The sequence below is a fragment of the Lynx rufus genome, unplaced genomic scaffold (assembly GCF_022079265.1).
Source record: "Lynx rufus isolate CCGP_SWC_20201006 ecotype Redwood Valley unplaced genomic scaffold, mLynRuf1.p SCAF_16, whole genome shotgun sequence".
NCBI lineage: Eukaryota > Metazoa > Chordata > Mammalia > Carnivora > Felidae > Lynx > Lynx rufus.
In genome coordinates, this window is record NW_025814830.1 from 9,046,648 (window position 1) to 9,070,132 (window position 23,485).

Here is a 23,485-nt window from a genome sequence, read left to right on the forward strand (position 1 = left end):
CACAGTTCAGGAACAGATAGAGGCCGATACAGACAGACTGACTGACAAAGACAGAGAGGCCAGCAAAGTCAGATGAGAAAACAGATGGAGGGAAACAGAGCAACAGAATTGCTCAGTGAAGGTGACAGAGAGACACAGGGACATAGAGAGCCAGGCAGAGACACATTTGGCAAACTGGGGAGACTCAGAGATAAAGACCCAGGAGATACTTGGAACAGAAATGGGGACAAGTGGGAGGACTCGGAAATGGGGAGAGACCTTAGAGATCAGCTGCATGGTATTGGGATCGAGAAGTGGAGAGACCAGAAATCATATTCTAGTCACCTCAACACACAGAGTTCGGCCCAAGGGCAGAGACATTGATTAAAGTCTGTGCAGTTGATGTGCGGACCAACAGAGACACTGAGACCAGCTCGCCCCCACACCTGTCCCGGAGGGGCACACACACAAGTGCCAGGGGCACAGAAGGGTCCAGGTGGAGACTGGGGGGGGGTCCTGTGTGTCAGGCGGGGTCTCCTGGGTGTGGCCTCCCCAAGGACCGAGAAGGCAGGCAGGCCCTGCAAGGGAGACAGGGCAGTGCGCTACAGTCGCGCCGGCCGGTGCTGAACGGACAGCTCCCGGCTTCCGGCAGCGTGCCCGAGAGGAGGGCCCATCCTCTCCTCTCCCCCACGCTGTCCCACTCAGTCTGGCTTCCCTCACCGCTCCGGCCCCCTCCTGTCTCCAACTAGTTGTCTTTGGCTTCTAGTCTCCAGCCTGTCTCTGTCCCACCTCATCTCTCCTCTCAGCCCCAGTTCCCTAGGGTCTCTTAACTTTCCTGCTTCATCTGTCTCTCCGTCTGTCTCATCCCTCTCGTCCCCTTCTCCATTCTACCTCACCTCATCACGGTTTGTCTCTGTCTCTCCCCGCCTTTGCCCGACTCTCTACTCCTCCCTCTCTACCCCCCTCCTTGTCTTTCCCCAGCTCTCCCTCTCCCCCACCCCTGCCCCATCTTTTCCTCACCCCACCTCTCCATCTCTCCCCCTTCTACTCGGCCTCGTTATGGCTCTCGCTGTGTGACCTTCACTCGTCCTTTCTCAGCTGCAGTTTCCAGTGGAAACCTCCAGCGGGGCGGGGGAAGGCGGAGACAGAAAGCAGACCCACCCCTCTCCCCTGCTCAACCAGTCCTTCAGCCACCCCCAGTCTACTGGGATTTCTCACTTCCTCTCCTGGGGACTGGGGAGGTACATTTTCAGCCGAAACACAGGGTCACAGTCACAGACAGGTGGAGATGGCCCCACGGACGTATGTACACACACAGGCACACAATTAACAAGTTACCAAATCACCCTGGCCCAAGCACACACCTGCCACTTGCGTGGCCACCCCAGGCAGGGTCACACTGAGCAGTTCACTCACCCTCCCCTTCCCCCAACCCCATCTGGTTTCTGTCTTTCTGTGTCTCCGTTCCCTGGTGTCTCCTCCTCTCCAGATCCCTGCATCTCTCTCCATCTGTCTCAGGGTCTCTGTCGCAGCCTCCTTCTGTCCTGAGAGAAGGTCAGTGGAGAGGGGCCAGCTGCCAGGACCTGGGCTAACCTGCTGGCTGAGGGCAGGGCCCAAGGGTGGAGAGAGTCCAGGAGTGACCATCCAGTGTGTGGTTCTCAGCAGACTCCCTGGGGAGCCCGAGCCTTTAATGCCCTCATACCTCCAGGAAATGAGACCCAGGTATCCCCAGTTTTTGGGGTTTTGTTCTTTTTTTATTCCAACAGGGCCTGGGGTGTGGCAGGGGGAGGGACGGGGGCCCAACTGACCTCCTCCCTGGGGGGGTGTCTCATAGAAATTCCGAGGTTTCTCCCCAAAAAAAAGAGAGAAAGAGAAGAGTTGAGGGGCGCCAGGGAACACCCATATGCCCAGAGGCCCTCCCGTTCTCCAGAAGTGGGGAGGGCTGTGTCAAGTCTTGGGGAGCCTGAGCAGTCCCAGGATGGGGCTCTCCTCGCGGACTGCTTTCCGCTTCCGGAACGGCCCCGCAGTCCCCGGCCCCCGGAGTCCTCGATTCCTGCGCTCCTCCTGTCCGCAGTGGGGGGCGGGGGCGCAGTGCGGGGTCCGCGGCACCCTCTGGCAAGTCCACTAGGGGGCGCAGGAAGGCTCCGGAGCCGGGCCTCGGACGACACCGTGAGCCGAAGGCAAAATCGCGGCGTCCGGAGCACCGGGGCACAAGTCCCGACCCTCGCCCGCTGGGGAAGCGGGGGCGGCCCGGGCTCCGTCCCTGCGGTCAGTCCCGCCGCCAGCCCGGCTCCGCCCGTGGTCACTCGTGTTCGGCCAGCTCGCGGGGGCCTGCGGGGCCTGGCCGCGGCCGGGGCGGGCTGGTGGCTTCGGCGGGGGCGCCTAGGCCACGCGGGGGCGCGCCGGCCCCGGACGCCCGCAGCGCCTGGATGCGCCGACACTCCTGGCAGACGCGCACGTGGGTGCAGGGCGTGGGCGCGGGGGGCCGGGCCCCGCCGGGCGGCCCCGGGTCGTCCAGGAGGCGCTGGGGGCCCCCGTGCGCGCCGCCCGCATCCCCGCCCGCGCCGGCCGAGTAGAGCTTGCCGTTGCTGAGGCGCATCTCGCGGACCGCGCGCAGCGACAGCAGGGCCCGGCTCGCGCCGCCTGGGCGCCGGCGCCGGCGGGAACGCGACGTCTTGCGGCAGGACACCGCGTGCCGCAGCTCCTGCAGCATCTCCTGGCACACCGACACCTGTGGGCGGCGCAGGGCGGGGCGCGGTGGTCACGGTCCGTCGCTCGCTCTCCTCGCCGCCGCCCCCTCGCCTGGCTTCTGCGTCCTCTTTCCCTTCTCTGCCTCGACCCCCCTCACCCTGCGCCCCCGGGCTCCACTCCTCCCCTCCCCTCCCCTCTTAGCCTCCGCTTTTCGCGTGCTGTCTCACCTCTCAGCCTCTCTGCTTCCGTCCTCGGGTTTCTCCCTGAGCCTGCCCTCGCCTCCTATCCAGGCCCCTGTCTTTCCCTTTCTTGTCATTCCAAAGTCTCTGACTCCCTCCTGCTTGTTTTCCATCTTCTGCCTCTAACTCATGCTACCAACTATGGCAAGACCTATTTACTGAGCGCCTGCTGTGTGCAGGGACCAAAACAGGAAGTCCCTGCCCTCGTGGAGGTTGTATTCCAGCGAGCAGAGACAAAACTAACAAAAATGTAAATGCAGGGAGTATGTTAGCCCGTGATGAGTGCTGGGGAGAATAAAATTGGCAAGAGGTGGGGAGCGATACTGCATCTGGAGTAGGATATTAGGGAAGACGCACCCGGAAGACCTTCAGTAAGACTGCAAGGCTGTGCAGGGCAAAGGTGCCGAAAGGGAACCGGGTGGTTTGTGGGAGGAACCACAAGCAGGGGCAGGGTTGCTGGAGTGAGGTTCCCAGGGGAGAGAGAAGACAAGGTCGAAGAGCAATGGGGCCCACAGGCCACTGTAAGGGTCCGGCTTTTATTCTGAGTCAGGTGGGAGGCACTGGGGAGCTTTAAGTAGAGGACTGCTGTACACAGGATCTCCCTGGTGCTGTGCTGAGAACAGACGGAGGAGGGCAAGGGCGGGCTGAGTGGCAGTGGCCAAGGAGGTGAGAAGGGGCTGGATTCTGGGTGTATTTTGAAGGTGGAGCCGATAGATCCAAGGGAGGCATGAGACAGAGGGGAGAGCCAAGGGTAATCACATCTTGGTCTGAGCAAGGAGAATGACAACATTGCCTGGTGCGTGGGCAGGAGCTCTGCCTTGGCCATGTGATGTTAAGTGGGTTACCTGACAGATATCCATGGGAAGATCAGAGTTCACAGACCCTGGGTCCAGGGAGAAGTCCCTGTGAGGGATGCTCACTGGGGGTTATGGCAGGCGCTCCCTAGAGTCCTGCCCTCCAGTGTTCCCACCTTGTGTGGTCCCCTCTGCCTTTATATCAGGGCTGCTGTGTGACCAACAGAATACGGCTGGTGGCTTCTGCTGGGTTGGCCCTTGGATCACTTGCTCTGGGGCAAGCCAGCCCAGCCGCCACGGCGTGAAGACACCCAAGGAGCCCTACGGAGAGGTCCCTGTGGGAGGGACTGAGGCCTCCTGTCAGCTGCCATTGAGTGTGTATGTTCCCCATGTTCTTTATTCTATCCTAGGATGTTTTGACACAGAGAAAACCTTGCTGGTCAGGGAGAGAGGGGCCTTTCCACAGCTAGATTCTTAGGGATAGCAGAGGGCTGAGAGCCCACCTCTCATATGCAAACCAACCGATCCCAGCTTGTACCCCCACCCTCCAGCTTAAGCTGACTCTCACACCAGGCTGCCCTAAATCACCCAGGACCAGGTACACACAGCTACAGACCACCCTCTAGCCCTGAGCCCACCGACATTATCCACACTAGCCAGTTCTAAGCTGTTTGGCCTGCCAGGTGCCCCAGTGCCGTCTGTGGCCTAGGCTTTCAGCTCCGGTTCCTGACCAAAACCCGGTGCTTCCCCTGTGGCCCTACGTGGGTGGCATCACCCCCTCCTGGAAAATGTAACAAAAATCTTCTTTTGGTGGCATTGGCCTCTCCGTGTCATCACTTAGTCACCTCCATAAATCAAAATCCTGCAAGTACATTTGGAGACAATACGCCACCTTGGAAGTGGACCCTCTGGGTCCAGGCGAGCCTTCGGCCAACATCATGACCATGACCTCATCAGAGACCTTGGCAGCCAGAACCACCCGGCTAAGCTGCTCTGTAAACTGATGTAAGTTTGCTGTTTTGAGCTGCTGAATCTTAGGAATGTTACGTGGTAATAGACAGCTAATAAAGGTCATCAGTATAGCGGTGGTCTTACAAACCATTTGGCTGGATGGGGTCACCAAGGGGTGGAGGAAGACACAGAAGAGTCCAGGACGGAGCCCTAGAACCCCTCAACAAAGGACGGGCCACAGAGGAAGGAGAAAGGGGGGGGCGTAAGCATGAAGAGAGGGTTTTGAGGCGAGAGCTCAGCTGTGCCAAAGCCCATCACTACCTCACGTAAGACGAGGCCTGAGACCTGGGCTGGATTTGGGCCTGGGTCACTGGTGACAAGCAGCTTCAGTGGGGATGTGGATGGGAGTGTGTCGGAGACTAGATGCAGCACAGGAACTGATGCAGCAGAAAGACACTCTTTCAAGGTTCTACGGTTAGGGGAGGCGTGGGGGTGGTGGCCAGGAAGGGAAGCGGGGTCAAGAGAAATTTCTGGAAGATGGGAAAGCTGATAGCACGTCTGTATCCTGACAGCCTTGATCCAACAGAGAGGAGGAAACTGATGGTGGGCGGAGGGAGCAAAGAACCGCTGAGGGATGTCCTTGGGGGGGCGAGAGAGGAGATGGGGGCACAGGGGAGGGTGCCTCAGCTGGAATTATGGGTATTCCCTCGGAGTAACCGACAGGGCGAGTGGAGAAAGACAGGTGCCTGGATGTGGAGAGGTCTGTATGCTCTCCTCTAACTCCTCCGCTTTTCTCAGGGAAGTGGAAGTAAGGTCAACAGCCAAGGTGAGGAGGGGGAGGGGGCTGGGGCCTGGAGAGGCGGAGGTGGACCCGTGAGGGAGCGAAGGGGCATGAGTGGAAATGGAGGAGTGTCACTGGGCAGCACCGGCCCCGTGGAGCTGGGACCAGCCAGCAAGCCCGCTGTCTTCCAGCCGCACCCGCTGCCTTTTTGTCACTTCTCAGTTCTCCTTGCTTTACCCCCTGCCCCTCCCCACTCCTTCTCCCCAGCCCTTCTTTCCCCTGCATCCTCACCTCTGCCCATGCCCGCTTTCCCTCCTCTGGCTTTCCTCACGCCCGGCTTCCCTCTCCCTTCTGTCCATACGCACCTCTCCTCGGACCCCCTTTGCCCCTGGGGGCTCTCGGACCCTCTCTGCGACCTGCTCCTGGCCCCTCACTGCTCCTAGACCCCCTCCAGGAAGGCTACCAATGCCACAGTCTCCATGCCCCTCCGCCCCTGACACCCCCTTTCTCCCCCACGCCCTCTGCCAGCCTCCTCACCTCTTCGGACTCTGCCGACCTCCGTGTGGACCATATGAATTCCATGACCGCCACGAAGACGGCAATGATGAGGCCACAGATGAGCACGACAAAAATGCCACCAATGTTCTCCATGCCCAGACCTGGGGGTCGAGGGGGAAGTCACAGGGTGGGGGCTGCGTGGGCACGGGGGCTTTAGAGGGCTTCGGGATGGGCGTGGGGTGTGGGGGAGCTGACCTTTAGCTCGATGATCCTCCTCCTTGGGGCACCGGCCCCCCTCCCACCACTTGCGCTTCAGGATCTCCAGCCGGTTGTTCTCCTGAAGCTGCAGGATGGCCAGGGTGATCTCATCCCGGAACGGGGAGCCTGCACCGGACGGACAAGGGGTGGACTGGCCGTCGGGGCCCCGGAGCCCTGCCCGCCCAACCCCCAACTGCCCCCTCAGCACGACCCTTCCTCCTGCCTCCGCCGCATCCCCGGGGCTCTTCCCCCTCTACCTTCAAGTCTGACCACTGCTTGCCACCTCCGCTGCCACCACCCTGGGCTGGGCCCCCACTAGGCCTCATGTCACATTTGTCACCGTCCCCTCCCTGCCGTGCCCCTCACCTCCCCCCACCAGCCAGAGGGACAACTTCAGAAACAGTCATAGAGCTCGCCTCTCTCGTGCTCAAAATTCTCCAATGGCTTCCCGACGCAGAAAGCACCAGGTCCTTCCCTCGGCCTCGAGATCTGGGGTCCACTGGCCCCGCCACCTGAGGCTCCTGCTGCCCCCGAGGCTCTCTGTGCCAGCCACACCGGCCTCCCGGCTGTGCCTCGAGTCCTCCAGGCACAGTTCCACCTCAGGATCTCTGCCTGGAACGTTCCTTCCCTCCTGTCACTCAGGCCTCTGCTCGCATGGTGCCTCCTCAAGGGGTCTTCTCCAATCACCTTCACTTAAAATGGCACCAAGCACCCCCTCCCTGTCAGTCCCTTCCCCTTACTTCACCTCAGAGCAGTTATCACCACCTGACATCACTTTATAAAGCTGCGTGTTTATTGTGTCCTTGCCGTCTGCGCCCCTGGTCGAAGACAGGAGGCTGGGGGCTTCGCGGCCCCCTGCTGTGGTCTTCCAGCACAGTGCATGCCACACACAGTAGGGCATCAGGCAATCTGCTCAGTGAATGAATCTCCAGCCACCTCTCTCCTCCCTACCCTCGGATCCTCTCCTCAAACCATCCTTCCGTCCCAAACACCCCACACGTGTCCCGTCCTGTCATTTCCTCAGTCACCACACCTCTTCAGCATTTCCCAGGTGCCAGAAACTGGGGACATGGGCAGGTGGAGTCATTAGTATTCAGCAGCCCCTACGATGTGCCGGGTTTGTAGACCCTTGGTTAACGGACATTAATTCAAGTCCCTCGTGATCCTGGTATTACCTGGTATTACCACCCCCATTTTCTGGACCAGGCAGGTGACATTCCTGCCTAAGGTCATGCACGGAGTCGGGGGGCTGGTGTGGAGCTGGGATTTGAATCCAGGTTGGTGTGACTCCAGAGCCCGTCCCCCCGAAGCACCGGGCTACGTGCTTCCCTGGCACAGGGAAGCTGCTAAGACTGGAGGTCATTTGTTATGCAGTAATAGATAACTAACACAGCAGTCATCAGCTGATAGATGGATTTAAAGGTCAAAATGTCAAGATTTGGTGATAAAATTGCTGGGTTTCCAGCACTGAGCCCTGAAAAAGCATGTCCAAGTCTCCCAGGCAGACCCATCCCTGCCCCCCGTCCCTTCCATCATCTATATTCTGAGCACCTGCTCTGAGCTGGGCTGTGGGCTCCGTGCAGAGACTGTAAGGTACATAAACCCAGGTCTTCCCCCTCAAGGGGTCCTCGGGCCAAAGGGGAAGGGGGCAAGTGTCATGGCCTGCAAGTACTGGGCTGTGCACAGTCACACGGGATTCTCCCAACAGCCATGGAGGGCTGGAACTGACTGCTGCCAGGCCCGTGTTTGCGGGTTGAATGCAGAGGCTCAGAATGGCGGTGACATCCGCCCAAGGCCACGCACAACATACCCGGCCTGCCACAGGGAGGGCATGGCCCAGTCCCGGGCCGGCTCACGTGGCTTGGTTTCGGATACCCAGGGCCCCCTCCACATTCCCCAGCCCCAAGGCTGCCATACCCAGTGGCATGCCGATGCCGTAGCCCTTGGTGTCGAGGAGGCCCCCGATCTGGGTGAGGTTGCAGTTGAGACGCCGGTGGTACTCGTTCATGGTGGACTCGAGCAGGAAGGCGTAGCGGGAGTTGAGAACACGCGCGATGCCTTCTTCGGTGCTCTTGACAAACACACTGGGCTGCTTCGACTGCATGTAGTTCCACATACGCTGGTACGTCTGGTACCGTGAGTTCTGGGAGGAGGGGGGGACATGGGGAAGTCAGGTGAGGGTCTTTCCACCCCTTGCATTTCCCCTGAACCTGTCCCCTGCCCTCCAGGAAGTCTCTCTCAACTGGAAAGAGTGAGGAGACCAGAGGAAGGCAGGAAGAGCCAAAGTCAGAGGAGAGGGACAAGACAGATTGCGCAAGGTCAGGTCCAAGCCATCTGCACGCCCACCAGGCCAGCGAGGGCCCTGAGGACAGAAGGCTTGGGAAGAAGGAGCCATGGTCTATTCTTTAGCCCCTCTTCTCTCTTGCACCCCTGGGCCTGGCTCAGCCTGACACCCAGCCCTGTCTTCCGAGCGCTCCCAGGCCTAATGCACAGAAGCTCAACCGCAAATTTACCCAGGGCCCAGCCTGGGTCGGGGAGACCTGCAGCATGCCAAATAGGACCATTTACTTCCTTTAGGCCCTGCAGGAACCTTCTGGCGAATGCCCCACCATGCCCCAGATAGAGCCCCGAGGGAGAGGCCTGTGGAGGCCAAGCTGGGGATGACCACCCCCGTCACTACTCCTGACACACGCCTTCCTTCTCTGATCTGATGTTCAGACGCTGCTCTTCCTGTGTGCCCCACAGGCCCCTCCCCAGGGCTCAGCCACCTCCCAAACCTACTTTTCTATTTTTCCCAGCTGCAAACTGGTCCCACAACCCACCAGCGAGACCTCCTCTCCTTCATGCTTCAACCAGTGGCCCCTGCCCAGCCCCAGCCTCCCTCAGACCATTAGTCTACCCCTGTTTGCCCCAGAGGGAACTTTCAGCTCTAAACAGGTCACCCCTGCCCAGTAACTATTCCCACCTCCCCACTTCCAGGTCCTAATCTCAGCCCTATCTTGGCATTTAGGGCCTCTACGGTCACTCAAGCCTCCTTGCCGGGCTTGCTTTCCTTTGATTCTTTCCCACCACCCCATAATACACAGGGACGCACACCTTTCATCTTGAAGGGCCTTGCCTTCCTCTCTGCTGGCCCATTTCCCCAGGCCTGACCCTTCTAGCAGCCTCCATGACCCCATTTGGCCCATCTAGCACTGATACAACATTAGCTCCCGTATCTGCCTCCCTTCTGTTCCCTGGGGGGAAAGTCCAGTTTCTCCAGCCAGACAGCAACACTCCCTGTGACCCCACAAGTGTGTCTTCTGCTTCTCAGCTTCCCTGACTGTCATGACAATCAATCCCTCTGACCCAGGAGGCCCTGCCCAGCCCCACCCTGGGCAGCTATGCACGATGGGGATACCAACACCTAGCCCGGGCAACTTCAAAGGCCCCCACCTGAAAGAAGGTCATGGTGGAGCCAGCATGGATGGTGCCATACTCAATGTTGGTCTGGTCTGCCAGGTCATCAGCTGACTCCACGGGCACCTCCATGCGCTGCACGGTGAGGAAGGCAGCCAGGTTGGCCGTGTAGGAAGAGATGATGATCAAGGTGAAGGCCCACCTGAGGGGGAGAAGGAGCGAGCTACAGTCTGGAGGCCTTCGCCCCCGGCCACCCTCCCACTGTGGCCACGCACCCTGTTGGTGGTGCCACTCTTAATGACCTCAGCATCTAGAAGGCTCAGTGACTGCTGACTAGTGGGAAGGCTGGAAGCACCGATTCTAGAGCCAGACTCCCTGGGTTTAATACTGCTTCCAGAGATTTCCACTTTCAGATCTAAGAGAATAAGATATCCTGAAAATACCCTCCCACCATCAACAACTAGAAAATTAGACAGAATATAGAAAACTATTTAAAGACGTAGGACAATAGGCATCACAGGACTGTAATCCCTGAGGAAAAAAAAGCAACGAAGTGAGACTTATCGTTGCCCAGGCTGTCTGGCTGAATTTAGTTTATAGAGTGAGGTGCCAGAAAGGGAAACCCAAACAGTCTGGCAATCTCATGAGTTGCAGAGGTGGAGACCAGAGAGGCCAAGATGGCTAAAATTTGTGGGACAGGGAACCTAAGAAGAGGGAGCTGCACAGAGAGAAAGGATTCCAGAAATGTGCACAGAGTCCCCTTGAGTCTCTGGCTGAATATCAATCTGTGTACAGATAGGGTGGAACTCTAAGGGGCCAGAGAAGAACCGCTTTCAAAGACAGAACAATTCCCAGGGTTTGCACAGGGCTGGGAACCTTTTGAGATCTCTCCAGCCTGAGGAGCGAGATCTGACCGAACAGATGAGACATTCAGTAGAGACCCCAAAGGACAACATATTACAAACAGAGTTAAGTCAGCCCTAGAATAAAGACTATGCCAGATCTCTAACAGCTTTAAAAAACAGGCCTGGAAAGGATCAAAATTATCCACAAGGAATTTAACTGCCCGCCAGAGAATGTCCAAGACTCTTTAAAGTAATACATTCAACAACGTAAAACAATGTAAAATTCAAAATGTCTGTTATCCAATAAAAAATTACCAGATAGGGGTGCCTGGGTGGCTCAGTCGATTAAGCAACTGACTTCGGCTCAGGTCATGATCTCACGGTTTGTGAGCTCGAGCCCTGGGTGGGGCTTTGTGCTGACAGCTCAGAGCCTGGAGTCTGCTTGGGATTCTGTGTCTCCCTCTCTCTCTGCCCCTCCCCCACTCACACTCTGTCTCTCTCAAAAATAAATAAACGTAAAAAAATTTTTTTAATGAAGAGATTTTTAAAATGAGGAATATGTCTTTTATATTTACCCACACATCTACTATTTCTGGTATTCTTTGTTGCTCCATGTGCATCCAAGTTTCCATCTAGCATTAGATGGAAGAAATTTTACCTGAAGAACTTCCCATAACTTTTCCTTTGCTTTTAAAAAAGATTTCATTTTCATTTAAAAAAATTTTAAACATTTATTTATTTTTTGAGAGACAGAGACAGAGTGTGAGTGGGGAGGGGCAAAGAGAGAAGCAGACACTGAATCCGAAGCAGGCTCCAGGCTCTGAGCTGTCAGCACAGAGCCCGACAGGGGCTCGAACTCACCAACCATGAGATCATGACCTGAGCCGAAGTGGGAAGCTTAACTGACTGACCCATGCAGGCGCCCCAGAAAGATTTTATTTTTAAGTAATTTCCATACCCAACGTGGGGCTCGAACTCACAACCCAAGATCAAGAGTTGCACACTCTTCTGACTGAGCCATCCAGGCACCCCCGTCCCCAAAATAACATTTCTTGAAGCGCAGGCCTGCTGGCAATTAATTCTCCCAGCTTTTGTTTGTATGAAACATTTGTTAGTGGATCTTCGAAGGATCTTTTTGATGGATATAGAATACTAGATTGACAGGTTGTTTTTCCCTTTCAGCACATTTGTGCATTGTCTCCTGGCTTGCATACTCTCTGACAAGAAGTCTGTTGTCACTGTTATTTGATTCTTGCATGTGTCGTCCGCCCCCCCCCCCCCCCCCCCGCCTTCTGGCTGCATTAAGACTCTCTCTTTACCACGGGTTTTCAGCAGTTGATTATAATGCGCCTTGAAGTGCTTTGTGTGTATGTGTGTTTATCCTACATGGGTTTTATAGAGTTTCTTAGATCTGCAAGTTTATAATTCTCATCAAATTTGAAAAAGTTTTCACCATTACTTCTTCAAATATTTTTTTTTTCCTGTTACTCCCTTTTTCTCCTCTCCTTATGGAACTTCAATCACTTATGTAAGACCACTTGCTATTTTATTCCTCAGGCCACTTAGACTTTGTGCCCATTGTCAGTCATTTTTCCCACTGTGAATTCCATTTGGATTCTATTCTGTCTATTCTATTCTATTGCTGTCTTCCAATTCTCTTTTCTCTTCTGCTGCAGTGTCTGATCTGTATAAACCATTCCAGTAAAATTTCCCATTCAAATGTTGTATATTTCATCTCTACAAGTTCCACTTGCTCCTTTTTTATATTTCTCTCTGCATTACACTCAGGTTTTTCTTTATATCCTTGAGCATTCTGAATATACCTATAACAGCTCTTTAATACCCTCATCTGCTAGTTCCATCATTCTGCCAATTCTGGGTCTGTTTCAAACGAGTGACTTCTCTCTCACAGTTTCCTGTACCTTTGTATATCTGGTATTTTTTTTTATTTAAAAAATTTTAAATGTTTATCTACTTTTGAGAGAGAAAGAGACAGATTGTGAGCAGGGGAGAGGCGGAGAGAGAGGGAGACACAGACTCCGAAGCAGGCTCCAGGCTCTGAGCTGTCAGCACAGAACCTGACATGGGGATCAAGTCCACGAACCATGAGATCATGACCTGAGCCTAAGTCAGACGCTTAACTGACTGAGCCACCCAGGCACCCCCTCTTTATTTTTTTAAAGATTTTATTTTTAAGTAATCTCTACACCCAATGTGGGGCTCAAACTCACAAACCCGAAATCAAGACTTGCAAGTTCCAGGGGTGCCCAGGTAGCTCAGTTAGGTCTCCAACTTCAACTCAGGTCATGATCTCGCAGTTTGTGAGTTTGAGCCCCACATCGGGCTCTGTGCTGACAGCTCAGAGCCTGGAGCCTGCTTTGGATTCTGTGTCTCCCTCTCTCTCTGCCCCTCTCCTGCTCATGCTCTGTCTCTCTGTGTCTCTCAAAAATGAATAAAAGTTAACAATTTTTTAAATAAATAAATAAACATAAAAAAAGACATTTACTGTTTAAGCAAATACACACACATACACTCCTAATATATTATGAGGCTCGTAAGACAAGTAGAAGTAATCTATATGACAAGAATAGCTCAAAGGATAGGAGGAGAGATGGGAGCATACTGTCATAAGGATCTCCATCTTATGTGAAGTCGTACAATGTTACTTGAAAGTATTTTGTAATCAATTAAAGATGCATATCGTAAACCCAAAGCAGCTACTAAGAAAAATTTAAAAAGAAGTATGCTATTGAAGTATGCTTCAATGGTAGACATGAAACAGAATCCTAAATATCTCAATAAATCCAAAAGAAGGTAGGAAAAGAGGGAAAAAGGAATCAAAAGAGATGGAACAAATTACAAATAAATAGCAAGTTGGCAGATTCAAACCCAACCATCACAGTCATTACATTAAAGGTAAATGGTCCCAACCAAGGGCTGGCAAACGATGGCCCACAGGCCAAATCTGTCTTGCTATCGGCTTTTGTCCAGCCTGCAGGCTAAGAATGGTTTTCACATTTTTAAATGTTTAAAAATAAATTGAAGAGTATTACTTCAAGACACGTGACATATAAAATTCTATTTTCAGTGTCAATGTCCATAAATAAAGTTTTATTGGAACACAGCCACACTCATTCGTTTATGTATCGTCTATGGCTGCTTTCACAATACAGTCAGAGCTGATTAGTTGTGACAGAGACCGGATGGCCAACAAAGCCTAAACTATATACTATTTGGCCCAATACTGACAAAGTTTGCCAACCCCTGCTCCAAGACCTAAGTACATGCTGCCTATAAGAAACTCACTTTAGGGGTGCCTGGGTGGTTCAGTGGGATAAGCGTCTGGCTCTTTTTTTTTTTTTTAACATTTATTTATTATTGAGAGACAGAGAGAGACAGAGCATGACCATGGGAGGGGCAGAGAGAGGAGACACAGCGTCCGAAGCAGGCTCCAGGCTCTGTGCAAACAGCTCAGAGGGGCTCGAACCCACAAACTGTGAGATCATGACCTGAGCCAAAGTCGGATGCTTAACCGACTGAGCCTCCCCGGAGCCCCATCTGACTCTTGATTTCAGCTCAGATCATGATATTGTGGTTCGTGGGATTAAGCCTCTCATTGGGCTTTGTGCTAAGTGTGGAGTCTGCTTGGGATTTTCTCTCTCTCTCTGTCTCTCTCTCTCTCTCTCTGCCCCTCCTCTGCTGTGTGCACCCAGGCACGCTGGCTCACTCTCTCTCAAATATAAATAAACTAAACAAACAAAAAAAAGAAACCACTTTAAATATAATGATCTGGGGCATCTGGGTGGCTCAGTCAGTGAAGAGTCTGACTCTTGATTTCAGCTCAGGTCATGATCTCATGGTTTGTGGGTTTGAGCCCTGCATTAGGCTCTGTAATGACAGTGCAGAGCCTGCTTAGAATTCTCTCACTTTCCCTCTCCCCCTCCCCCACTCATGTGCCCTCTCTCTCTCCCCCTAAAAAATATACATACATACATACATACATACATAAAATGATCCAGGTAGGTTGGAAGTGAAGGGATGGGAAAAGATATGCTACACCAACACTAAGCATGAAGAAGCTGGGGTAGCTATGTTAATATCAAATACAGGTAACTTCACAGCAGGCATATTACCAGGAATAAAGAGGGGGCATTATACAATGACAAAGGGATCAATTAATCAAGACAACATAACAATCCTAAATATTTATGTACCTAATTACAGAGCTTCAACATTCATGAAGCAAAAACTGTTAGAACTGAAAAGAGAAATAGACACTATTTCTCCACAATTACAGGTGGAGACTGCAACACCCCTCTCTCAATAATTGATAGAACAGGCAGACAGAAAATCGGTATGGATATAGAAGCCTTGAACAACGCTATCAACCTACTGGCCCTAATTGCCATTTATAGCACACTGCGCCCACTGACAGCACGTTCTATGCAAATGCACACAGAACACTTACCAGGATAGACCATATGCTGAGCCATGAAACAAGTCTCAATAAATTTCAAAGGATGAAAATCCTACAGAGAATATTCTGACCACAACGGAACTGAACAAGAAATCAATAACAGAAAGATCTCTGGAAAATCCCCAAATCCTGGGTCTATCACTGCCTGGCCGTGTGACTTTGGACTCACCTGTGAGCTAAGACAGTCACAGGCTGCCCCTCACAGGGCTGTGGGAAGAGCGAGCCACATCTGACACAGAAGGAGCACCGTGCGTGTGTGCGCTCACTATCTTGGTGACTTGGGAGAAGAGGCACCCACTGGCCTTGCTATGGAGCCCAAGAGCAAGCACTTGTCTTACCCTGACCCTTTCTGGCCTCCTGCCTGGCAGGTGGGCGTGGCCGGGCTCCCTGCAGATAGTCCAGATCTGTGGGCCATGAAGACAGGGAGAGGCTGGGAGAGCCTCCCAGACCCACTCACCCCCTCCAGCAGATAGTAACAAACACGGCAGCTAACCTCTGCTGAGCACACACGTACAGCGCTGTGCTAGGCCCTGGGGTGGGGGTGGAATAGAGGACAGAGGGATGAATAATACAGCCTCCCGCAAAAGAAAATCAAAACCCGACATGCAAAGACCCAGGGTCTGACACAACTCTCCAGAAACCAAGTCCCTTCAAACCCACTGCAAGGGCCAATGTCATTCACTCAAGACAAAACTGTTCAGTGCCTAATACATAGCAGGTACCACCTTGACCCCAAGGATACAGCGTGGCTGACTGGTGATAATGACTGGGTAGGGGCGGGGGGGGGGCGCTCACTGGGACAGAGCAGGGGGACACAGATGGGGAGCCTGAATTGGAAGCAAGGATGTGCACTCCATTTTGGACAAGCTATTTTGGGGATGCCTGTAGAGCACACATGGGGAGGGTCTGGAGGTGAGGACTTGGTAAGCATCAGTTACAAAATGCAAGGGGAACCAGGGCTGGATGAGAAGGCCTCGGAGCGTACAGAGTGGAGAGCCCCCTGGGAGGCGTCTGAGGAAGACGCGTGGTTAGGTGTTGGACACCCTAGTGGCTCCTGGTGTTGTTGGGTGGGGGCAGGTGTCCAGCAATGCAGTCCAGTCTAAACAACAGGGAAAATCCAGTACCCGACTCTCTGCCCCTCACTCCTTGGTAGACAAAAGCCAAAAAAATGTCTGCATGGTTATAACAGAAACCGAAATATCTAGAAACGCATGCATTGTTCAGATTGAGGAACAACCAGATGTTCTTGTGTTTGAAAGTTTGCCAAGAACCCCTCACCGGTTTGGAGCTCAGGCCTCTGACACAGCAGCCCTGCTCACGGTATCTGAGTCACCGAATCAAGACTCTTGGAACGGTTGTGTTAGTAAATCGCCACGTGCATGGTGATTTGTGTTTGTGCAAACACACTCATTTACCGAATAGCTCAAATCGTCAAGTCTCAGGTGTCCACATGATTCTATTAAATGGTCTCCCTTCTCGTAATTTCCAATGTACCCATTACAAGCGAATGCAGCCACCTGACTCCCGCGTTCTGTCTTCTAGCACAGCCCCGCCCAAGCATTTATGCATCACTATCCTATTACTCTATCATAGATCACTCCCCTTTCCCCCCTTTGTATTGCAATTAGGGTGCGTATTACCGATTTGTTTCAAATCACATGTGTACGTAGGTGTGTAAGGAGATATATTACCCTTGAATTTCATCAGGGTAGGAAAGCAAATGTTACAAAATGTTTGTCGTAAAATGAGGGCGCTGGGTCTGCAGGTACTGTCACGTCACTGGTGTGGAATGAGGAGCTCCTTGTGAGAGATGGCGAGGGTGGTCACCACCCCCACCCCCCCCCCCCGGCCCCTGCGAAATGAAACAGAGGATCCAAAGCGGGAGGAGGGAACCAGAGGGCCACCACAGCCTGGAAGCAAGGAGTTTCTAGAAGGAGGGTAGCCTATATGCATGTACTGGATGCGTCAGTAAGGGGGTCCTATGTGACCCTGGTGGGGCCAGGGGAGGGAGAGCCAAGCTGCTGGCTAGATCTGAGGTTGCCAGGAGGACTCTGAGGACAGGACGCCTTGAGGAGGAGTTGAGGAAAACAGCAAATGAGTGGCTGAAGACATGGCCTAGGAGCCTACCTGAGGTGGATGGACCTGAAAGTACGCAGGGTTCAGGGAACAGGAAAGAGGGAGCCCCAAGGACCACTTTGCGAGAGTGACCAAGGGGGAGCCCAAGAGGATGGGGCTGAGGTCAGGCATAACCTCAAAAACATGGATTTTGAAGGGCGCCTGGGTGGCTCAGTCATTTGAGTGTCTGACTTTGGCTCAGGTCATGACCTTGTAGTTCGAGCCCCACATCGGGCTCTGCGCGGTCATTGTGGAGCCCACTCTGTATCCTCTGTCCCCCCTCTCTCTCTGCCCTTCCCCCACTCACACTCTCTCTCAAAATAATTAAATAATTAATAATAAATAAATTATTAATAACATAACATATAATTATATATAATTATATATAATATATAATTATAATATAATATTAAAATATTAATAAAATAAAATTAATAATAAATTAATTAATAAAATAATTAATTAATTGAGGCAGAGCTGTCCTGAATGATGACGAGGCCTTGGGTGTGGCTGTAGGAGGCTGGGACCCCAATGCACACTGAAGATGAGGGGCTCAGGAGGTGGGTTCAGGGCCCTCCGGCAACCAAGTCCCCTAGGATACTGGCCCCGGACTGCCGAGTCACTGTGCTGGGGTCACATTTGAAAACTAACAAACATCTGTTGAAACATCCACTCACCGAGCGAATGTGTGGGAGGGCTGAGAGTGAAGACGAGAGTGAGCTTGGGGTCAAAGTCTCCAGTGAGAGGGGGCGTGACTGGGAGCTTCCAGGGTGACGGTGATGGGTACAGGCAGAGAACGCCCAGCTGAAGAGGTCCCTGACCCAGGAGCAGAAGGGAGGGCCTGCAGAGAGGAGGTCACCGGTCCGCCACCTGGCCTGAGGATGTGGCCGTCTCTGTCACATCAGGTCTCTGGCCTGTCTGGAATGTTCTTCCCTCTCCTGGGCGTGGACACCTCTGTTTTAGCCTTTAGGACTCAGCCTAGGTGTCCCCTCCTCAAAGGGGCTTCCCGGAGTGACCACGTTCCCTGCTGTTCTCTCTCACGGTGCCGTTTGTTTCATTTAGTAGTTTGCATGCATGTTGATACGTATGTGACATTGACAATGTCGGTAGGTTGCAGGTGGGGTATGTGGGAGGCAGAAGAAAGCTCCTCGTCTCGCCCCGCCCCCAGAGATGTCTACATCCTAAGCCCTGGAACTCATGAGGTATTGTCCCCTTATAGGGTAAAAAGATCTTTGCAGAGATGATCAAGTTAAGGAATGTGAGTTGGGGGAGATTCTCCTGAATTATCTGGGTGGGCCCAGTGGTATCACAAGAGTTCTTATAAGTGGAAGAAGGAGGTTAGAGCCACAGAGAGAGATACGAGGATGCAATGCTACTGGCTTTAAAGACAGAGAAAGAGGCCACAAGCCAAGGAGTGAAGGTGGCTTCTAAAAACTGAAACAGGCAAAGAAATGGATTCTGCCCTGGGCCTCCAGAAGGACCCAGCCCTGCCAAAACCTGGACTTTAGCCCAGTGAGATTTCCGATTACTCACCTCCAGACCCATATGATGTTTATGGGTTTATGTTGTTTGAAACCACTAAGCCTGTGTAACCTGTTGCAGCAGCGATCGGAAACTAATATAGGGTATGTAACACTTGAAATGATGCCATTCCCAAAAAATGTCATCGAGACCCAAAAGGGTCAAAGACAGTGGGCCAAGCTAACTGCCAACAACTTGCTCTGTGGTAGTTCGTCCCACTCAGTTGGGACAGAAAAACCTGCACCCATTAAAGGTTAGTCGGGAACAAGTTTTGAATGAGACAATGTCTTTGGGATTCACTTGTTCCTGGAACAAAATGGGACGTTCCTGTGTCTGTTTATTTGCTTAGCTATTTATTCTGGGTTCCTCTGCCTCTCGAGGCCGGATTCTTCACCTGAGTGCCTGGCACAAGGAGGGGCCTGAGAAGCATCTGGTGAATGACTGTCGATGCGTGAATTCTAACTGACAGGGAGGAGGGGAGGAAGAAACGCTCTTCCAGAAGGGCCTGGGGAGGAGGCTGGGCTCAGGTGGCACCGGGGTGAGTGGCTCAGGGGAGAGAGCCCGCTCGGCCTGGCCCTGCCTCGGGAGGAGTACGAGGTCTCAGCCCTCTCATGCGTAAGACCAGGAAGATGCTGGCCTATCCGGTGCTCCTGAATTTTCAAGAAGAGTGAGAAGTCTGGATTTGTGAGTGGATTTGCCCAATTTTAAAATGTTGCTAACTAATTCAAATGTTTAAAAAACCTGGGTGGCTCAGTCAGTTAAATGTCCAACTTCAGCTCAGGTCATGAGCTTGTGAGTTCAAGCCCCGTGTCAGGCTCTGTGCTGACAGCTCGGAGCCTGGAGCCTGCTTCGGATTCTGTGTCTCCCTCTCTCTTTCTGCCCCTCCCCGGCTCTCTCTCTCTTTCAAAAATAAACAGACATTTAAAAAACCGTGGTCCAGACACAGGTGACAGTGTCTGGTCTCTGACATGTGACTTCTTGGAGCTTGTGATGGGGGCTAAATAGGCTCTGTCCAGGTTACTGGGGTCCCCAAGGGACTCCCCAAGGAGTATGTGTCCCTGGACCGTGCAGGCTGCCCCAAGTCTCTGTGACTGCCTGCGCGTGTACGAGTCAGCAATAGCCACGCGTATGCTGTTCCAGTTATAATTCTCACGTCAGAAGAAGTACTTTTCTGCAACAGCCCAACTGAATCCTGCGGCGTGGGGATTTTTATCCCCAGTTTTCAGATGAGGAGACTGAGGCATGGAGAGAAGATGTGGCCTACGCAAGGTCATACGGCTAGTAGCGGGCAGAGCTGGGGCTCAGCTCTCTCCACCCCATTCCCCGCCACACAGTTGCCGGAAGGGGACCAGAATCCTCCCAGGCTTGGAAGGGGCCCTCCCCACCCAGGTTGGGACAGACAGAAGGCCTCTTACCAGACTCCGCTGACGCAGCGTGTGGACAGCGCCCGGGGCATGATCTCCGAGCCTTGTTGCATGAAGCCCCCTACAGGGAACCAGAGGCTGTTGCCCAACGTGTACTGGTTCTCCAGGATGTGGGGGCGTGCCCGCAGGCACGGGTGTGGGTTATACCACTCGTAGGGGCTCAGCCTGTGAAGAGACACGGGGGCGAGGGGTGGATGGAGCCCAGGCAGAGAAAAAAAGGAGAGAAACAGAGGAAAGCGACAAAGACACCATGATGTGAAGAGATGGGGGGGGGAGGCAGTGAGAAAAAGGAGGGAAAAGAGAGACAGAGAGAAACAGAAAGAGATACACACAGAGGGAAGAGGAAGAAAGAAACACAGAGAGAGACACACACAGAAAAGGCAGAAAGAGATGTATAGAGAGACACAGAGGGAGAAAGAGAGAGAGAGAGAGAGAGAGAGAGAGAAAATGGAAGTGGGGGGGAGGGGAGAGGCCCAGACAGAACGTGCAGGTCAGTCACGGAGGCCCCAGCCCACGCCTCTTCCCCGCCTCCTTTTCACGGGCAGCAGGCAGTGGACTCACCTGGCGGCCAGGAACAGGACGCAGCTGACGGCCAGGTAGGCGAGAAGCATGAAGAGCCACACGGCAGGGGAGAAGGGGTCCAGGAAGGAGAAGTAGCCAGGCTTGCGGCCCTGTGGGGGGAGGGAGTGAGGCCCGGAGCCGCCCTGACCTCAGCTGCGTCCCCAGCCCCCGCCTCGCCAGGCGCCCGTGAGCCCGAGTGGCCCATCAAGGTCCAGCCCGCAGCCTCTGCTGCCCTTGGGGACACAGGTGTCGTGCCCACCACCAGGCCCCTGCCCCACAGCCTCCGCGTCTCCAGGGGAGCCCTACCATGTGCACTCGGTAGAGGATGCTGATCCCCAGGGTCATGAAGGGTTTGGAGAAGTCGATGACCTTCTCCCGCTCGGCTGTGATGGTGAATGCGGCCACAGCCAGGTCTGCCTTCTGCTGGAGGGGAAGCAGGGCGGGGGCAGAGGGGTGGGCCAGGGAGACAGACGGGCAGTTAGGGAGAAACGCCCCGAGAGAGCTCTCGAGAGAGAGATCAGCAGAAGCTGAGAGACCGGCAAAGAGAAAGGATGAAGACAGAGGGGCCAGGAGCCTACACCAGGTCCAGAATGGCACCCTGGGCCCAAAACTGGAACCCTGTCATCTCACGTCTGCCGGAAGAGGCTCCCGAGGCCCCTTCCCGGCCCAGCCGCCCCTACCCATCCTGTCACGTTCATTGCTAAGGCCTTGCTTTAACAACACCCCCCACCGACCCGCATATCTCCCACCTCCCCCACCACCCAGGTCCTGGAGACAGCCTGGCATTGGTGTTGAGACGCCCGGATGGTGACCCGTTCAGGGCCCTTGTCAGGCCTTGGTTTCCACTTCTGTCTTCAGAGTCAACAACTCGGAGCACGTACTATGTACTGACTCTGCACCAGGCTCCACACTAGGTAACACTTTCTATAGATTACCTTGAATCCTCCTTCCAACAGCTCCCAGAGGGCCACTGCTAGCCCCATTTTATAGATGGAGAAACTGAGTCTCAGAGAGGCAAAGGTACCAGTCAGCAAAGGCAGGAGCTGGGGACCTTAACGCAGAGGTGGGACCTCTACTCTCCTGCCACCGGCAGGCACTGGCGACCTACGCGTGTGCATGAAGGCGCCCCCCCAGACACAGGACCAGCGCCCAGCTCCACGGAGGGAATGACCTTGGGGGGAGCTGCACGTGGTTTCGAGTGGGGGAGGGGCGCCAGGGGTCCGGGTCTGAGGTGGCGAGGGTGGGGAGCGGGTGGGGTGGGACGCGCAGAAGAGTTTGGGTTAGGGTCTGGCTGGCACGTCCAGAAACCCTGATCCGAAAGGCTCACTTTGCTCCAGCTCAAGAGGACTCGGCCGGCCTTCAGCTCTGGGCTGGACACAAGACTGGGGAAAAACCCAGCGCTCCGCACACCCTCCCCGCCACACAGACATACACACGCATGGCACCCGTGAGCACTGTGCACGGTCGTGTCTCTGCCACCACTGACGTGTGCACACCACACCACGTCCACACACACGTGCTAAGACACAGGCTGACCCAGGGACGCACCACCCACACAGGTGCAGGCGGACGGACTCATGCCCTGTCCACGGTGCGGGGAGGGGCGGAGACACACGGCGGAAGGGCCTCCCCGGGAGGCGCGGGGCACACACTGGCACACGCGGCCCTCACATGCGTACATACATGACGGAGCAGGAAAGGCAGGGCGCTGGGAAGGGCCCGGTGCGGGAATGGGGAGCCCCGGCTCTGCCCTGAGTTCGCTGGGTGACCTCGGGCAGGGGCTTCCACGTCTCGGGGCCTCAGTTTGCTCATCTGCAAAATGGGGATGAGGGTTGGGCAAGATGTCTCACACGGCTCTCCTGGTCCTGGGATTGGGACCCGGCTCCCAGGATATCCCTTCCAGGCATACTGACTCTCCCCCAGGCCTCAACTTTGAATTGGCTCCAAATTCAAGCAGAGACCACCCGCAGGGCTGAAATAAGAGCAGAGGTCCCAGGAGACTGGCCCAGGAGGAGACACACACTCACCCAGGAGGGGCTGAGACTGGGCACACACGAGGTAATACAGGTCTGGACAGAACTGGGGCGGGGAGGGAGATGGCACCAGCCTCAGGGTGACTTGAGGGCAGGGAGAGGGCACAGCCCCAGAGCAGAATCCAGAGGCGGCAAAGTGTGGCAGGGACCCAAAACCTGGCTGGATTGGGGGAATTCCTCGATGGGGACAATAAGGAGCATTTTGCCCCTCCTTATGCACTTGCCACTCTTCTTTTTTTTTTTAAAAAAAAAATTTTTTTTTTTCAACATTTATTTATTTTTGGGACAGAGAGAGACAGAGCATGAACGGGGGAGGGGCAGAGACAGAGGGAGACACAGAATCGGAAACAGGCTCCAGGCTCTGAGCCATCAGCCCAGAGCCCGACGCGGGGCTCGAACTCACGGACCGCGAGATCGTGACCTGGCTGAAGTCGGACGCTTAACCGACTGCGCCACCCAGGCGCCCCGACCACTCTTCTGACTAATATGTGAACTGCCAGGAACAACGTCAGCTCACACAGGAATCCTATTACTTACAGGTGCCCATGGGAGGTGTGCCCTGGGAGGGCCCTCCACGGGGGGCCCGAGTCTCCATTTCAGAAGGCAGGAGGCAGTGGCTTCTCGGATGGGCTCAGGAGGGCACTGGTGGTCCCTGGGTCAGGTGCCAGGACCCCACTTCCTCCCTAACGGGCTCCCAGCTCCTTTCTGTCCCATCCCTTGCTCTGCTCACTAGCCTCCTCACCCACTTGGAGACCTCACCTAAGGCTCACACCAAGGCCAAACCTGCTCCTTCCCTTTCCCGAATTCTCCACGTCTCCTCTAGCAGCAAGAGCAGTGGTTCTGCTGCAAAACACAACTCAGATCTGTCCACTTCTCTCCATCCCCCCCCTCCAGGCCCCCACCATCGATGTGTCTCTCC

At 54.3% G+C, this 23,485-nt stretch overlaps 1 protein-coding gene across 1 annotated transcript in view; it reads right to left on the reverse strand.

Annotated features, from left to right (window-relative positions):
* Positions 1 to 2,281: 2,281 nt before the first annotated feature.
* The window catches only part of GRIK5 (glutamate ionotropic receptor kainate type subunit 5), a 53,707-nt gene continuing 32,503 nt past the window's right edge, over positions 2,282 to 23,485 (reverse strand). Inside the window, exons 13-20 of the mRNA XM_047079165.1 lie at positions 20,840 to 20,953; positions 20,534 to 20,643; positions 19,964 to 20,137; positions 9,627 to 9,792; positions 8,109 to 8,334; positions 6,189 to 6,317; positions 5,973 to 6,094; positions 2,282 to 2,710 (exon numbers count right to left, since the gene is read on the reverse strand). Of these exons, the coding sequence (XP_046935121.1) occupies positions 2,282 to 2,710; positions 5,973 to 6,094; positions 6,189 to 6,317; positions 8,109 to 8,334; positions 9,627 to 9,792; positions 19,964 to 20,137; positions 20,534 to 20,643; positions 20,840 to 20,953 (1,470 nt within the window). The remainder of the gene's footprint in view (positions 2,711 to 5,972; positions 6,095 to 6,188; positions 6,318 to 8,108; positions 8,335 to 9,626; positions 9,793 to 19,963; positions 20,138 to 20,533; positions 20,644 to 20,839; positions 20,954 to 23,485) is intronic.